We start from the raw sequence: 19,901 nt of genomic DNA, 5'->3' as shown, positions 1-19,901 counted from the left end.
TCTCTCCATAATAGTTTAGTTTCCCAAACTCATTAAATTTTTCATAAATCTTTACTTACTTAAGCATGCTCAGCAACAACAGTGCTAGCTACTACTACCTGGCCAAGCGAGCTAGCTACTTGAAGAAAACCCGGCCATTTAATTTTGTAGCTGTAGTTAGAAGGCTAGAACATAATCACAAGTGGCCGAAAGTAAGAGAAACAATAAAAACCAAGCAAAGCTCAGAAAATGAGCTCATTGCGTGTTTAAAGTATTCAACGTTGGACATTGTTGCTCCAGCTTGTTGGCCAGATAATAATTTATGTTCAGAACAACGAAAGCAGAAAACAACAAGAGCAAGAACCAAAATAACTACTTAACAAAGTGTGTTTATGGTAAATATGTATATTTTGAACTCTTTTTCGTTTTTGGGTTTTCTGTGTTGTTTTCCGAAATAACAACTAAAGTCATTAAGATGTCAATTATTTTTGAGTTCTGAGATGCTTGACTTCAAACATCATTAACGCGGCAGGGGCTATATGATGATGTTGACTGATGTTTTTGGCGGTAGGGAATAGTGTTGGAACTTTTGGGGAATATACTTAAACCAGTAAGGTAAAGTCAAAAGTCGGGCGGGGCAGACTATATGATACCCTACAACATTATGCATATTTAGTAGAGCTCCCGTAATAAACGAATTTATTTGAAGCAGATCATACCACCTATCGACACTTGGCTTTAGAGCAGTTATAAATTGGTTTCTGAAGGAACTAATATAGGGAGGCATAACCAATTCTGAATCAATTTTCACTAAATTTGACAGAGACATTTTAATCCTTTGTATCAAATAACATTGCATGATATCACTTCGAGAAGGATTATATTAAAAAATGTATATCAGAGTTTCACAAAATAGAAACGTACGTCCCGAAACCATTTGAGCTGAAATTGGCCATAATTTGCACAATAAACTTGAAATCGTATTAAGGATATATTAAGGATATATATGAAAACTATATCCAAATATTAGCCGATCTCGATAAAATTTGTCAAAGCTATTTCCGAGCTCTATAAGATATGTGGTACAAACGTCATTGTTTCGAATGCATATTACGAACGTGAGGGACTTAAACACTAAATTTTATGTACTTGCTCCTAGACTGAATTCGGTCGGATGTACCGAAATCCAAGACTTTTGGACCGATATTGAACATTTGGCGCACAATTAACCCGAAATCGGTTGCAGATATATATGACTGCTATATCCAAATCTGAACTTAATAAAATCTGGCAGAGGTATTTCTGAGCTCAAATATCATTGCTGTCGAGTGCATATTACGAATATGAGGGACTTAAACACTAAATCGGATAAAACATATACATGGGAGTTAAAGCTATATCTGAACCGATTTTCATAAAATTTGATATTCTTGCTTCTAGTTGCATGAGCCAAAAATGCAGGTAATTTGGAGTGATACTAGCAATTTGGTGCACAATTAAATATACAGGGTGAGATTAAAAAACTGCAACTACCTTCAGACTGCGTCCGACAGCTGTTAAAATTAATCCAGTGACAGTTCATTATATTGTTTGTAAGCGTACAAAAGAATTTTGGTGAGAACTTTCCACAAAAACTGTTATTCGTGATGTTATTCATGCGTGATAGTGTGATTTATTTATATTTGGCTGGAAAACCACAAGTGGCTATCGTTAGAGCACTCCAGCATTTAAATGTAAATAAATGTTTATCGTGATACTGGTAGCGTAGCCCGACGTCAAGGAGGTGGACGGAAGAAAACAGCAACATCAGCTGATATGGTTCGAAAAGTAAAGAAGCGTCGCTGTGGCCCAAAAATGGATCGTGAGCTGAATATATCGCAATATTCCATTAGGCAAATATTGAAAATTGAGCTCGGCGTAAAGCCATTGAAATTCCAAAAAGTGCAAGAACTAACACCTCAAAATAAAGAAAATAGACTCAAAAGACCAAAGAGTTGCTTCGCTTGGTCAAAAGTGGTAAACTGTCGAATTCGGTTTTCTCCGACGAGAAAACATTCGTTGTCCAGCAGTTTGTAAACAAACAAAATTATCGTGTTTACTTGCCAAAGAGGTCAGTTTAAAATGTGCACTTTCAGTTGGCCACCAGAACTCAAGCTCCGGATATTACAGCCGATGGTCGCTCTCCGCTCGTATAAATCGACAGTGGCATCGGAATAAATGCCGGATATTTTCTCGAAAATATTATGGAGGATGTATTAAAGCCTTGGGCACGCACAGATTTGCCCGCAGACCTTGGACATTCGAACAGGACTCAGCATCATCGCTGCACGCGCTACCCAAGAATAGTTACAAAATAAGGTTCCTCGCTTCATTTCCAGCGCACAATGGCCACCAAAATCTCCGGGTACCAATCCGTTGGACTACTGTGTCTGGAGTATTTTGGAAAGCAAGGTTGGCACTAAAAAATACCAAAGTGTCGAATACCTTAAGCAAGCACTTCGCCGGTAATTGGCCACAATACCGCAGACAGTCGGGCAGCGTCATTGGCCGTTTGAAGGCCATAATTCGTGTCAAAGGTGAAAAATTCGAACATATCTAAACGTATTCTAAAATTTGATGCTATTTCCGATTTTTTTTTGCTTTCATTCAATAAAATTTAAAAAATAAACGTAAAAATTATGGCGTTTGGCATTGTTGCAGTTTTTTTCTCGCCCTGTATATAGTGGAGCTATGGCTATATCTGAACCGATTTTAACCAAATTTGATGTACTTGCTTTTAGACTGAATTTGGTCGGTAGAGCCAAAGTTCAGGTTATGCGGACTTGTGACTTGTGACATGTGACATTTGTTGCACAATTAACCCGAAATCGGTTGAAGATATATGGGAGCTACATCTAAATCTTATCCGATTATCACCAATTTTAATAGCGTTCGTACTTTGGCCAAACAAATATTGGTTGCAAAAATTCATCTCAATTGAATAATAAATGCAACCTGCATCTTGTTCACAATTACATATGTATAGACGGACGGACTGACATGTACAAGTCGACTCAGAAAGAAATTCGCTGCCTTCTCCATGTTACATACGAATGCACAAAGACATATTATCCTTACCACTATGTGGTGTAGGGTATAAAAATTATAAATTATGGAAAATAAAGTTTAATTTTAAAATGAATAGATTATTTAGATTTTGGACATATTGGTCTGCTTTCAGCTACTTATTCAATAAAAATTGGTGTCTTGAATACATCATTGTCAATAAAATATCCTACTTTTAAATATCCTTTCTTAAAATTTCCTACCGGCCACCGGGGCGGGCTAAACTTATATAAACGCCAAACGAAGGAAATGGTTACACAATTAACAAAGTCCCTAATGAAAGTTTAATTAAAAAACTTATTAAAGTAATTTAAATGAAAAATTATTATTTCATTAATAATAATTTTTCCATTTAAAGCTACACCAAAAAGTTTTTAAACTAAATTCGGTAAAATAGGCGAATACGATAAAAACATATTGTAAATAATAAATAAAATGAGTTTTCAAATAATTAATTTATGAATTTGTTTGGGAACATTTATATGTATGTTTAATCAAATATTCACACTTACTTAGGTCACATTAGAGAGAAAATCCATTGTGGTAATAATTCTGTAAAATACAAAAAATATATGAATTTAATATTTTTCATTTAATTAAAATATTTTCGCTGAAATTATAAAAATGAAATTGAAAAGCTCTCAACATGTCTGTGTAGTAAAAAAACACAATAAATTTAATTTAACAAAAATATAACTGCAGGATATGCAGACACTTGAACAGAACTGATGCCAAGGGCTGTCTGATAATCATTCGAAATAAAATGAAACGCCTGACTGGGTGCAATGCACTGTCCAACAAACACCTTAGTTTTCCCTCTTGTAGGGAGAATTTCTGTCAACATTTTGCATGTCCAATGAACAGAGGAAGATGATGGCCGAGGGAAAGGAAGGGCGAAAGATGTACAATAACAATGGGGAGAGATGATTGCAGATAGCAAGGGAAAGATAAAGGAAGGGTCAACTAAGAAACTTCAGCTTTTAGTAAGGGGGGAAGCTGTTTGCGAAAAACCGATTCTAGATAATTGCAATGGAACAAAATTAGGGGGAAGGGTGATAATAAAAGAATTATTAAAACGAGTTTTCTTTTCCATGCAAATCACTTGTGTTTCTCCTCAAAACAGTATCCCAATTGACATGATTTTCAAAATGTCACAAATAGCAGGCAAGACCAAGTAAACATTTTTAGTAGGGTTCCAATACTGATACATTGAGGGTTTCTACTTATTAAGAAATTTAAATATGAAAATTTGCCTGAAAAAAACTGAAAAACAAATTAAGAAGTATTAGTCGATTTTGGCAACAGATTTAGGCCAAAAAATGTGCGTGCCCAAGGCCTCAATACACCCTCCAGAATATTTTCGCGATAATATTCGGCATTTATACTGATGTCACGGTCGATTAATACGAGCGGAGAGCGACCATCGGCTGTTATGGCGGCCCACACAATCACCACAAATTACCGGCGCGTGAGTTCTGGCGGCCAATCGAAGGTGCACATTTTCAGCTGACCTCTTTGGCAAGTAAACACGATCAGTTTGTTTGTTTACAAAATGCTGGACAACGAATGTTTCCTCATCGAAGAAAACCAAATTCGGCAGTTCACCACTTTCGGTCAAGCGAAAAAACTCTTTAGCTCTTTTTAATCTATTTTCTTTCTGTTGCGGTGTAAGTTCTTGCACTATTTGGAATATCAATGACTTTACCCCGAGCTCATATTTCAATATTTGCCGAATGGAATATTGCGATATGAGAAAACATTCGGGAACATATTCAGGAGCAGCACGCGCCACCCAAGAATGGTTACAAAATGAGGTTTCTCGCTTCATTTCCAGCGCACAATGGCCACCAAAATCTTCGATCCGTTGGACTATTGTGTCTGGAGTATTTTGGAAAACAAGGTTGGCACTAAAAAGTACCAAGGTGTCGATCACCTCAACCAAGCGCTTCGTCGGGAATGGGCCAAAATACCGCAGAGCAACATTTGGGCAGCGTGTGACGGTTCCATTGGCCGTTTGAGGGCCATATTTCGTGCCAAAGGTGACCAATTCGAACAAATCTAAACTTTTTCTAAAATTTGATGCTATTTCCGAAAGGTTTTGCTTTCATTCAATAAAGTTTAAAAAATAAATAAAAATTATGGCGTTTGACTTTGCTGCAGTTTTTTATCTCACCCTGTATGATTATAAAATTAATAAATAAAAGACTTAGCACTTTTTGATTTGCAACAAACCCAGACTACTTATTGTTTGTCAATATAACCACCAAACACCATCCGTGTTCTCAGCTTGGGTATGGGGTTAAATGCAAATGCCACCATAATCTCCATATTTACATTTACAATTCAGTTAGACTAAAAGGAAAAACTACCAAAAACTCTACAAATTTGTTTAGTTTTTATCATTTAATTTATGTACATAAAATGCAATCAAAATATTTCATCACCTAAATACAAATGCAATTTGTATTTAAATTTATTTACACATTTTATTTCGTGGTTAGAATCGAAAGATATACAGACAAGCAAAACAATGAAATGCAAACAAAAAATGAAACAAAAGCCCCCCCCCAAAAAAATTATATTATTCGTTAAAATTTAATTGAATTCATATCCTTTTTGTAATTCAATCAAATATTTGTCTACATTTTGCAACAAAATATAGAGTTGCGATGATTGTTGTCATTGTTGTGATTCTGTGTTTCCCGTTTTTGTTGTATTGTTACAGTTTTAATTTTGCGAATGACACAGATACATTTTCATGTGTCAGCATAAATCAATGCAACGGGGGCCATTGTAAATTTCATTATGCAGGGGTATATAATGTCAATATTGGAAAAAATGTATATATAATTACATTCACCCTGCGGAATTTTCAGTATGTGTTTGTAAAAATGAAATATGAAATAAAACAAACTTAATATGTATTTCAATATCTGGTGGGAGGTATAAAAATTAAGGTAGTCGAAATAAAATTTATTTGAAATTTAGAACACTCCTTACACGGAGGATTCACATATCGAGGTTAGCTGTAATAAATTATTCTGCGGTTTTACTTTATATAACAAGAAAAATTAACAATTAAATAATAAATCGGTGAAAAAAAAAAAAAAACAAAACACAGCAGTAAGTTCGGCCGGGCCGAACTTTGTATACCCTCCACCATTTAGAACGAATTTGAAAATATTCGAAAAAGATAACATTCGCCAAAAATTCTGCTAACATCTTAAAAATACCGAATGTAGCCGTTATATTAGGGTCTGTATGACGTGCACCTACATAGGCATTGTTTGTCACAAGCCATTACCATATTCAAATTCGAAACTTGAAATAAACGGTGAATAATGTAGCTAAAATCATCAAAATACCGTACATAGGGAGGAACCGTTATATCGGAGCTATACGAAGACCTAGACCAGCATGGACAATTTTCTGATTTTCTGACATCTCAAACAACTTCGGTGAGTATTGTACCTAAAATCGTCAAAATACCGAATATAGGAAGGTACTGATATATGGGGCATATACGAAGAACTCGACCTGCATAGACAATTTTCTGTCACAGACTATAGTTTCGATTACGAATATCGGGAGGAACCGTTATTAAAACGTGGACCTACAACCTAACCTGCCTACCGCCAAAATAAACACGTGTGCACAAGTTTAGCCTTCTATCTCAATTCGTTCAAAAGATAGCGTAATTACAAAAGACATAAAGACACACAGACAGACGGACATGGCTAAATCGTCTTAGAATTTTACGTTGATCAAGAATGTTTATACTTTGTTGGGTCTGACATGAGTATTTCGAGGAGTTACAAACGGAATGACAAAATTAATATACCCTCTATAGTATGGTGGAGGGTATAAAAATCAACAAATAAAAATAAGATTATTTTTCGAATAGTTTCACATTTAGGTATCTAATTTTCTAATTTTGACATTTCCCATGTTTTTGTGGCTCATTCATACCTCAACGCATTTTATTTAACCTAAGTGTAGCCTTGGGAACCGTGTAAAAATAAATTTAAAAATTACATTTACATTTCCCTTTGGCCAAATTCCCACCCGAGCATATGAACACATGTATTTGGAATATTTATTCAGTTTTTCGGTTTCCATTCGGATCAGCGGCAAATTTTCTAAGAAAACCAACAAATATTAAATGAATAGCAGCAGTAGTCAGTTTGGTTAAGTAAATTTATACACTCTGTATATACGCGTGAAATTGTTCATTGTCTGTGCGAAATTTATGCAAAAAGGGTTATTGGATAAGGCTTACATAAGGAGGAAATTTTATACAAAAAAGGGTTTTCGTTTTTGGTTCACATTAAGTGAAATCTCTCTTATTTAATTTTGAAGACAGAGAAAAATTAACAACTGTCTTAAAATGTGGGAAAGATATGAACACAAAGCTGATTAGATACATTTGATTTTGAAATGTAAGGAAATTGACATTTTTCTCCCACCAAAAAGCCTATTCATGAGGGTGACTTCTGCAAACAACCAACCGTCTTATAATGATCCGAAGACAAACTATCATCGCGAAAATATTTCAAACCCTATAATACTTTTCCAGTACCCCTCAATTCATTTACAACCCTGGCACTTGAAACTACCAAGTGTGGCGAGAAAAATGTTAAAGAAATGTGTGGGAAAATGATCTCAAGCATAAATAGCAATAATTGTTGGTTAGCAAAAGACGCCAACAAAACCCTCCTTTACCTGTTACGCTTCAAGGCAGCAGAAATGAAAACTGAACACAATTTAAAGCAATTAAACGTGTTGAAGTTGAAAGTAAAAACATGAAGAATGTAACAACTAACGACAGTGCTAATATAGCAGGAAAAAGTCGAATTTAAAAGAGCTGTTTATATGTGTACCTATTTTTTTTAGATTTTTATAAAACATGTTTATTGGACTGTCAGGTTCATACCTAAGAATTGTCAAGGCCTTAAACTGGCAAAATTTTGATGGCGTATGTACCTCTTTTACTAATATTGACAATCACAAACCCTCTGCACTTCCAAAAAAATACGAAAATACTGAGAGTTATACAAGGCAGATTCACCTCGCTAAAAATCCAGTAAGGAAAGGTCAAAAGTCGGGCGGGCCGACAATATAATACCTTACACCGCTTCAACAATACCTTCCACTTTACAACAATTATTCGCATTAATTTGCATTTGTTCCCGTACAAAATGCAATTAACGCAAAGAATGTTGCCTGCGGACAAGCCTCGTCGATTGGAATGGGCCCAAAAAAAAAAAAAAAAAAACACACGGGTCCGTCGAATATGGGCAACTCTATATATCTGAACTGATTTTCACCAAAATTTGAAGCACTTGCTTTTAGGCTGAATTCCGTCGGAAGTGCACAAATTCTGTCAATTTGGGATGATATTGGCAATTTGGTGCAAAAAAAAAATAAATAAATAAAAAAATAAAAAAATAAATAAATAAAAATAAAACGGATAAAAATATATATGGAAGCGATATCCAAATCTGAACCGATCTTGACAAAATTTTAAACACTTATGTGTGAGCTGTATCTGATGTCTGGTACCAACGATTATTGTTGCGGAGGGCATATTACGCATGTGAGATACTTTAACACCAAATATAATAAAACATACATATATGGGAGCTATAGCTATATCTGAACCACACATTCACCATGGCCGGCGCGTGAGTTCTGATGGCCAACTGAAGATGCACATTTTCAGCTGACCTTTTTGGCAAGTAGACACGATTACAAACTGCTGGACAACGAATGTTTCCTTATCGAAAAAAAACCAAATTCGGCGGTTCACCACTTTCGTCCAAGCGAAGCAACTCTTTAGCTCTTTTGAGTCTATTTTGTTTCTGTTGCGGTGTAAGTTTTGGCACTTTTTGGAATTTTAACTGCTTTACCTCGAGCTCATTTTCCAATAATTGCCATATGTTCAGCTCACGAGACATTTTTCGACAACTACGGCACGGGTTTCGATCAAGTCGCTTCTTTACTTTTCGAACCGTTTCTGCTGATGTTGCTGTTTTCTTCCGTCCACTTCCTTGACGTCGGGCTACGGTACCAGTATCACGATAACGAGCAATAGTACGAGACACAAAAGATTTATTCACATTTGAATCCTGGAGTGCTCTAACGATAGCCAGTTGTGGTTTTCCAGCCAAATATAAAGAAATCACACTATTACGCTTGAATTCCATTACGAATAACTTTTTTTCTCGAAAATTCTCAGCAAAATGCTTTTTGAAGTACAAAAAAAGTTTTCAAGTAAGCAATGTAATGAGCTGTCACTGGAATAATTTTAACAGCTGTCGGACGAGTGGCTTGGAAATGACAGCAGTCGGAAGTTTTTCATCTCATTCTGTACAACAGTACCCCCGATATTCGATAGTTTGAGATTTTAGAGACATCATTCACCGGAGTTGTTTTAAATTTTGTATTTAGAGTTCGTAATGGGAACTACAGACTGTGAAAGAAAATTGTTTATACGGGTCCATGTCTTCGTAAAACCCCGATATAAAGGTACCTCCCTATATACGATATTTTGATGATTTTAAAACAATTTTTAACGGATTTTATTCGTTCAAATTGTGAAATTCAAAAATCGGCCTGGTATTTTACTTTTTTAAGATAATTTATTTAGTTTGTCGCTGTTTCCGTCGCAAATTGTTTTTACTGTTGCCAAACGTTGTCCCAAAAGACAAACCTACCACTTCAATGAATATGATGATTTATATTTTCCTTTCATCTTCGGTAATATGATCCACCTTCATCAGAATTTTTGAAACTTTAAAATCCCAAAAACGTAATCAATGCGTAAAGATAATCTTTGTAAAACTTTCTGAAAAAATCAATTTGCTTTCCTAGCCACATGTGTGGTTTACGACTTAGTAGTACATTTTTAGTAAAGTCCATTATATCATTGCTTATTACTGACTTTTGAGAAGCCACTCTCCACAACAGAATCTCATAAGTGACTAGTTATACCAAAACCAATAAGTTATTCTAACAAATCCTATCAGACTACATTTTTATTTAATCAATTTAATACAATTTTCAATTCCCAGCTATCCAAAGGCTTCCACAAAAAAGAGATAAATTGAAAAAAAAAAAAAAACATTTCCTCCTTGAAGTATTATTTTCGAATATGATGATTGACTTCGGATTGACTTCAGCTCAAAATAACCTTACAACTTTATGTTGATGATTTCCTTTGTATGGAAGAAAAACGTTCAACCACAAGAATCAAATAAAGTGCAACTTATGGGAAGTGTTATATATATATATATATATATATATATATATATATATATATATATATATATATATATATATATATATATATGTGTGTGTGTGTGTGTGACAAACAAATGTTAACATATCTGCAGACACACACACACGTACATGCAAATATATATTTATCTATCGCAAGTAAGAGCCATAAACAACATGCAAATCTATGTTATCTGCTTATTGAATATCCAGCTTAAATGTTGATCCTTTGTTGCAGTGCGGTATACAATGTGGGTCCTTGCTTTGATGCAGGATGTTCGTATTGCACACATTGACAGTATGGTTTTTGATTTTATGTTCATTCCTTCTTTTTGGGTGGTGGGGAGCGTGGATGAAAGGACTTGGCAATTGAAATCTGCATTCCTTGTTCATTGTAGCTTTATGCGATCCATCTGTCGATCTATCCATCCATTTGTATTGGTTGGCAATAAATAAACAATGTGTGTGTCTCTGACAGAAGCCGAGTAAATAAAATTCACATTTGTCTGCCTTCGTTTTCAACTTTTTAAATATTTTTGCCATTATTTATACTTCGATTTTATTTTTCGTTTTTTTTGGGAGAATATTGAAATCCTTTCTGAGAAGCCGGAGTGAAATGTGTACATACATATGCACAGATGGTTGTTGAAAAGTGCAGTAGCATAAGCATGTTTAAGTAAGGCAAGTGAGCATTTATTGATGGCGTTGGGTTGTTTGGTGTTTAATCTCTTGTAAGACATTAGGGGGACGGAGACAGCAATTTAAATATTTCAGGGAAATATGAACTTGGAATTGGAACCCAGAAGTTTTTTTTTTCTCTTCTCTTCTCTTCTCTTCTCTTCTCTTTTCTTTTCTTTTCTTTTCTTTTTTTTGTAAAACATTGATTAATGATTGCTAGAATTCATAAAAAAATATTCAAATTTAAAAAAATATATTTTTACATTTAAACCCCAAGGCACGAATGATTTTCTGATTCAGTTTTCGGATACACCCTAATATCTCACTCTTTTATCCTTTAAATAAAAGCCAGCTTACGCGAGTAATGTTTCAACTATACAATATCGAACACAACAAGAAACACGGGTGTATTACCAAAATGTAAATAAGTTTCACCAAAGGCCTTAACAAACATGCACACATGTACATACGTGCATATAAAGAAATTGAGGGTAATTCTTGGTAAAGACCCTCCATTGAACTCGAAATGCCCAAATATTATTGGAGTTGTAAAGACTATTTGGTTTAAATACTGAAATCATGGCAAAGAGGTATTTTTACTTCCTCACGATTATGTTTAATCCGTGCATTTATTTTTCACAGAATATTTTTAAGGAGCAACCAAAATAAAAATTGCGGGTTTTTGAGAATGTAATGATTGATTTATGTATAAGAAGGCATATTTTTTAAGGAGTCACCGAGCAATAATCATGGTTTTTATAGAACGATTTCAAAGGACTAAGGAATTGAAAAAAAATTAAGCAATTAGCGGAACTTACATCGTGGACCTTTGAAGAATAGACAATTATGGCTTAGAAGAGGATTTTTAAATACTTTTGGAATATTATTAAAGACTGCCGGAGCATTAATCATGGATTTTTTAAAGAATGTTTTCAAATTAATCCTGGCTTAGAAAAAAAACAAGTAAAAAAGCAACTAATACCCATTTGGAAGGAACTTGAAAATTTAAAAAAAAAAATCCGAAAACTACCACCGAATATCGGGAGGTACCGTTATATGGGGTCTATTCGAAGACGTGGACCTGCACAGACAATTTTCTGTCATACGCTGCAGTATGAATTACGAACTTTTACTACGAAGTTTGTTACAATTCCGGTGAATAATGTCTCAAAAATCATGAAAATACCGAGTATCGGGAGGTACCGTCATATGGGGGCTATACGAAGACGTGGACATGCATACGATATCTTTTGCCATAGGTTGTGGTACACATTATGGTCTTCCAATACGAAATTTAAAACGATTCCGGTGAATAATGTTATAATGAAAAAAAATGTTATAATGAAATCATCAAAATGTCGACAAAATGTCGGGAAGTACCGTTATGTGGACCAACATGGCCTATTTACGAACTTAACCTTCTGCTAAACTAAGCATGTATGCAATATGTTAGCCTTCTGTCTCAATTCGTTCGAAAGATAGCGTGATTACAACAGACAAACAGACGGACATAGCTAGATCGTTTTAGAATTTTACGCTGATCCAGAATATATATACTGTGTACGAACTATTATGAATATTTCGAGGAGTTACGAACGGAATGACAAAGCCAATATACCCTTCATAGAATGGTGGAGGGTATAAAAATAGCAGTCCGTGGGGTTAGAGAATATATTTTCTAAGCACTAGCATAGACTTAGCCGTGAATTTTTTAAACAAATATTTCAAAGGAATAGAGCGGCCATCATCGTCGATATTTTTAAAATATTTCCAATAGACTAGCAGATCCTTAATGTTGAGTTTTTCAAAAAATAGTTTGAAATTCATTGCAAAACCTTTCTCATAGATTTTTTAAAGAATATCCGCAAAGGACTAGTAGGGTTTTAATCTTGGATTTTTTTAAAATAGTTTTAAAGGACTATCAGAGTCTTCATGGTGGATTTTTTATGGTATATTTTTTAAGGACAAGCAGTGCTTTAATTTGATTTTTTAAAGAATAGTATTAAAGGACCCAAATAGCCTTAATTGTATTAAGAGTATTTTCAAATGACTAGCAGAGCCTCAATTGATGATTTCAAAGGATTGGCATAGCTTTAATCGAAGAATTTTCTTTCGAAATATTTTGAAGGTCCAATAGAGTTTTTATAGAAAAATTTTTAGGAAGATATCCCAAGGACTATCAGATGTAAAATCGGGGATTTTTCATGAAGCGTTTCAATTGATCATTTGTGGATTTTTAAAGAGGATTCAAAAAAAAAAAAAAAATAAATAAAAATAAAACAATTTCAAAGGATTCTTCGCGGATACCATAAGGCAAATTTTCAAAGAACTATTAGTGATTTTTTAAAGCATAATTTCAAAGGACTGTGCAAAAAATTTTTATAGCAAAAATTTTATAACTTGTATTTTTAAAGCGTATTTTTGTGTTTTTCAAAGTAAATTTTCAAGGACCAATCAAGGGGTTTAAGCACATTTTTAATGGGTCATTTGGCAACTATTTGTGAATTTTCCAAATAATATATTTCACATTATATTTCACAATTTTATAGAAATATTCGCGAAATATTATAGAATATACAATTTTGGAGGACAATTCTTGGATTTTTAATTTTAAAGGACTTTTGTGGGTTTTTTAAATATTTTGAAAGGATTCCTGGAAGTTTGAAGGGTATTTTCAAGAGAATTTATCGTTGTTTTCTAAAGCATAGTTTTAAAGGACTATTCGTTTATTCTTTAAAGCATAATTTAAGAGAACCATTAGCCAACTAATTATGGATATTTTAAAGAATAATATAAAAAATACTTTAAAATACTTTTCGTGGGATATTTAATGTATTTTTCTAATTACAATTCTTAGATTTTTTAAGGACATTTAAAAAACTTATAACTGTTTTGTGAGGCATATTTTAAAATGCTTCTTTAAAGCATAAACTATTTCCAGTTGTTGGTTTTTCACGCATATTTTTAAGGGACTATTTATTGTTATTTTTAAGAAAAATAAACCAAAGAAATATTTGTGGATTTTAAAAGGATGTTTTCAGCGGATTGTTCGTTCGAATATCAAAAACACCTTTTCAAAGAACTATTCTGGATTTTTTAAGCATCATTTTACAGGCATATTCCCATATCTTTCATCACATTTTTATTTTTATACCCTACACCACATAGAGGTAAGGGTATTATGTATTTGTGCATTTGTGTGCAACATGGAAAAGGAAGCAAGATAGACCCATAACTACTTTTGAGGATATTCATGGAATCACTTTCTGATTCGATTTATGCATGTCCATCGGTCCGTCCATCTATTTTAGTGAACAAAATGCAAGTCGCATTAATATTCCGATTAAGATGAATTTTGCCAAACAATGTTTGTTTGGTCCAAGACGAACTCTATTGAAATTGGTTAGAATCGGTTTAAATGTTAGATATGGCTCCCATATACGTTTCGTCCGATTTCGGGTTTATTGTGCACCAAATGGCTGATATGAGCCCAAATGAACTAAATTTCGGAAATTCCGACAGAATTCATCCTAGAAACAAGAACTTCAAATTTGGTGAAAATCGGTTCAGATATAGCTATAGCTCCATATACATGGGGTTTTAAGTCCCCCACGTGCGTAATATGCACTCCACAACAATATTATTTGGTACTAAATATCAGATACGGCTCTGAAATAAGTGTTTTAAATATTATCAAGTTCGGTTCAGATTTGGATATAGCTCTCATATATATCTTTATCCGATTTTATGGTTTTTGTCTACCAAATGGCCAATATCAGTTATTTACACCATTTTTATGGACTATGGTATTTTTAAAAGCATATTTTCGGCACACTATTAGTATTTTTGTGGACTTTCGCTAATGTGTTGTGAAGGGCTCTTATAAATATTCTTTGGAAGGACTTTTGTGGCAGAAACCGTGGACTAAGAAGAATTTTTGAAGTTGTATTAGAGATAAGTTTCAGTGGGTTTTAAAAGCTTTTTTCATGCATTTTTTTAAGAATAATTTCAAAATACTGCCCCTTAAGAAAAAATAAATTAATAAATAAATAAATATTTTGGAAAGGCTAGAGGAGTCACAGGGAGTTATCGTTATATTGGAGCCTACGAAGACATGGTTCTGCATACACAATTTTCTGCAATGGGCTGTAGTACCCAATACGTCGCTAAAATCATAAAAATAGAGAGGTATCCTTATAAATATGAAGGGTATACGAAGAACTTCAAATTGCAAATTTAAAACATACTCGGTGAAAAGTGGGACACAAATTATCAAAATAACGAATATTTGGAGGTACAGTTATTTGGGTACTATATCAAGACATAGACCTGATATGTATGAACCAAGTGAAACGCACAAGATTTAAAAGCAGACTAAATAATTAGATTAGCTTTATTGAATGACATACTTCAACAAACGGGATATAATAATAACAACAATTGAATAACAAAGAAGAGAGGGAGAGAGTGATACAGGGTGTTCTAAAATATGTATCATTCCCTCCCCAATATAATAAGGGGATATAATTTCAAAATAAATCTTATAATAATTTTCAATATCAGTATTATGATATAATATATAATTACAAATAATTACAAATTATATAATTTATTTTTTTTTTTTTTTTATAATTTACAAATTATACAATGTATGACTAAATATAATAACAAAATAAACATGCAACTTTAATTTTCATCCACGCTCTTAAATATTGACAAAAACAAAAATGCATTAAACTCTCCTCATGCAATTTATCATTCATTTATAAACTATCATCATCTCTTTCATTTTCTTCTCTTTTCTTTTTAATTCTTTCTGAGCGTCTTAATTCTACTTCACTTGGTATATCAATACTTCTTTGTCTTTTTCTATTATTATCTCTTCGATATGTTATATTTGAATAATATGGTCTTGCTCTCCCACAAAACTTTTTCAATTGATTAATATGTGCCACTCTTCGCTGGCCATTGATGCTAATACAATATCTTATTGTACTTAATTGTTTTACGATTTTTGCAAGTATCCACTTATGATAATTATTATGTACATTTCTGTACATTACAACTTCATTAACTGTATATTCCGGTATTTTAGACTTTATCTCTTTTTGAACATTCTGTTTTATTACAATATTTACATTTTTGTGTTCTAAATTGTTGTTAGTTTTTGGGTTTACATGGTCTAGCAATGTTTTAGGTTTAAACCGAAATATGGCAACTGCAGGTGCAATACCGGTCACTGTTGTTGGTGTTGTCCTGTATTTCAACAAGAAATTATTTATTTTGTAGTCCCATGATTTATGTAGGTATTTTGGATCTATCAAGTATTTCTTTAAACCAGTCTTAACAGTTTGTACGGCTCTCTCGGCGCTTCCATTGCTTTGGGGATGGTATGCGGGCGACTTTAAACATTCAATTCCGGAGTTTTCGCAAAAAGATATATATTCCCTTGACCCAAATGGAGGTCCATTATCGCTCACTACTTGTCGAGGTAAACCAAATGTTGCAAAGAACCCACGTAAAATGTCTATAAACGCGCTAGCGTTTGTTGTTTTCATTATTTTGGCATCTATCCATTTTGAAAAAGTATCTACTATTACTAAAATAGTAACATTTTCAATTTTACAGAAATCTAAATGAATTCGTTCAAAAGGGTAAGTAACAGTAGGCCATGATGTTGTAATTTGTTTTGAGACATTCTGTGTTTTACAACATGTAGAGCATGTTTTTACATACTCTTCAACATCTTTATCCATTCCTACCCACCAGAAATATGTTCTAGCCAAACCTTTCATTCTAACTATACCAATGTGACTATCGTGCAATAGCTCAAGAACTTTGCATTGTAAAGTTTTTGGTATTACTATACGATCTCCATAGTACAAACATTCGTTTTCTGTTCCTAATGCCGTTCTTTTATCATAATATTTCATAAGATCTGCATTCAGATTTGCGGGCCACCCATACATTACAAATTGATAAATCCGACTAAGCTCGTTGTCCCTTTTTAATTCTTTGCGAACATCGTCCATATTTATTGGTATATCATCCAAAATATTGAATATATTAATACTATCCTCTTCCCCTTCAATTTCTTCAGCTAGAGGCAACCTTGATAGCGCGTCTGCATGACACATTTTTGAACCCTTTTTATAGCGAATGATATAATTATAAGAAGAAAGAAATATTGCCCATCTTTGCAATCTACTGGACGTTACAGATGGCAAATTCTTTTTGTCGGAGAATATTTCCCTTAATGGCTGATGGTCGCTCTCAATCGTAAATGGCAAACCATAGATATATTTATGAAATTTGCGAATTGCAAATACAATTGCGAGAGCTTCTTTATGTAATTGTGAGTAATTACGCTCAGCTGGTTTTAAGGTACTGCTAGCAAACATTACTGGTTGTTCTTTGCCCTCGATTACATGCGATAGTACCGCTCCTACGCCATAGGGACTTGCGTCACATGAAATTATAATTGGTTTGTTAGGGTCATAATGAGTTAACACATTAATATCTGTAAGAAAGTGTTTGCTCTTTTCAAATATAATTTGATGTTTGTCCAACCATTTCCACTTAATATCATTTTTTTGTTAAATCGTGTAGTAAGCGCAACTCTGAAGATAAATTTGGAATGCAATGGTTATAATAATTTATCATACCGAGGTATGACTTTAATTGACTTTTATTTGTTGGAGTTGGCGCGTTATTACTGCCTGAATTTTTGATTTTGAAGGAGAGATGCCTTTAGAATTAATAGTATAACCCAAATAATCTATTTCTTCCTCGAAGAATTTACATTTTTCAAAATTTACCTTGACATTAAATTGCAATAATCTATCCAGTACATTTTTCAAATTAACTTCACATTCTCTTACATCTGATCCTCCGACCAAGATATCATCAAAATAAACTAAAGTTTTATCTAACCCCTTCAAAATTTCATACATAATATTTGAAAACAACTGAGGTGCTGTTTTTAACCCATATATTAAACGGGTGTATTGATACAGCCCTCGGTGTGTATTAATCGTCAGAATTTCTCTGGACCTTTCAGTTACTCCTACCTGAAGATACGCTCCCGTTAAATCAAGCTTACAAAAAATATTCCACCCAGACAAACTGGCAAGTATATCATCTACTCTGGGAATAACATAATGCTCCATTTCTACAAAACGATTTACAGTTCGACGGCAATCTACACAAATTCTTATTGATCCGTCACCCTTATTTGCTATTACAATAGGACTTGCCCACCTACTTCTGCTAACGGGCACTAATACACCTTCCTTGCACATTTTCTCCAATTCATCTTCTACCTTTTTCCTTAGACCATATGGCACTGGATACGGTTTGGAAAATATTGGATAAGCTTCATCGGTGAGGTAGATTTCAGCTGTGTAGTCCCTAATGGTTGAATTATTTGATTTCGAAAATAGTTGTGAATACTTTTCGAAATTGAATTTGTCTAATGAATTTAAACATTTTAATTCGCCAACTATATTTCTCCAATTCGGAGCACAAACATCCAACCAGTTTCTGCCCAGCAAAGGCGTGAAAGTTTGATCGCCGTCAAGCACATACAATTTAAGTTTCCACGAGTTACAATTAATTTCCACATTTACTAAAATTGCACCAACAACTTTAACACGGTCACCGGTCACAACCTTAAGACATTTGGTATCCTTTTGCATTTCAATATGCCTCAAATACTTATTGTAATCATCTATATGAATGACAGAGACACAAGCTCCTGTATCAATTTCCATTTCTATTTCAAACTTGTCAATCATAATTTTAACTAATAATCTCTTATTATAATTGCATGCAAGAAAATTGTATAAATTATTTAAATAATCACTCTCACTATCGCTCGTATAATCATCAATATTGTTTACGGCATTCTTATTATTACCTCTTCGCTCTCTTTTGGGTCTCCTTTTGTTCCGAATCTCATCATTCCTCTTTATCCAGCAATTTCTCTCGATGTGACCTCTTTTGTGACAATAATAACACTCAATAATAGAAGTTTTGCGTTCTCTTTTGCTCTGCCTGCCTACTTCATTACCCGCCCCTTCATTTCCATTTCTTTGTTGCTGATCACGACTTCTAAATGAGTTGTTTTGCAGTACATGTACTGAGTGATTTCTTAACAAGTCTACTTGGTTCTGTGTCATGTCCAATGTCAGGGCAAGGTCACATGCTTTCTCAAACGAATTGATTGAAGTATCATTTAATAATCGATTTTGGATGACATCATTATTTAACCCGCAGACAAATTTGATCAATAGCGCTTTATCAAGAAATGTTCCAAAATCACAGCTTTGGGATAATTGTTTCAATTCTACAATGTAGTCAGATATGGTCTCAGATGGATGCTGGTCTCTTTTAAAAAATTTAAAGCACTCAACAATGATATTCTTCTTCGGCTTGAAATGAGCTGTAAGTTTTTCAATAATGTTCTCAAATGTGAAATTGTCTTCGGTTTGCGGTGATAGAAGTGAACATAAAGTTTTATACAGCTCAGGACCACCTAGGCTTATCAAAAACGATTTCTTGTCTGGATCGTTTTTAATTTTATTTAATAACAACAGGTGCTTTAATCGATTGGCATACAAATTGAAGTCTTCACCAATACTGAAAGGCTCAATGCTTCCAATTATTGCCACTGGTTTGTCATCCATTACCACTGTTTTTTTTTTTTTTTCACTTTTGCCTCGTCGCCAAAATGATATGTATGAACCAAGTGAAACGCACAAGATTTAAAAGCAGACTAAATAATTAGATTAGCTTTATTGAATGACATACTTCAACAAACGGGATATAATAATAACAACAATTGAATAACAAAGAAGAGA

The 19,901-nt window shown here is 33.7% G+C and overlaps 1 protein-coding gene across 1 annotated transcript in view; it reads right to left on the bottom strand.

Moving 5' to 3' along the window:
- LOC131801753 (uncharacterized protein K02A2.6-like) overlaps positions 1 to 18,836 on the bottom strand; it is a 79,323-nt gene extending 60,487 nt beyond the window's left edge. The window contains exon 1 of the mRNA XM_059120697.1: positions 18,305 to 18,836. Coding sequence (XP_058976680.1) covers positions 18,305 to 18,836 — 532 coding nt within the window. The remainder of the gene's footprint in view (positions 1 to 18,304) is intronic.
- Between the last annotated feature and the right edge of the window lie 1,065 nt (positions 18,837 to 19,901).

Source organism: Musca domestica, unplaced genomic scaffold (genome assembly GCF_030504385.1).
Source record: "Musca domestica strain aabys unplaced genomic scaffold, Musca_domestica.polishedcontigs.V.1.1 17, whole genome shotgun sequence".
NCBI lineage: Eukaryota > Metazoa > Arthropoda > Insecta > Diptera > Muscidae > Musca > Musca domestica.
This window is presented reverse-complemented; position numbering and strand designations above follow the sequence as displayed.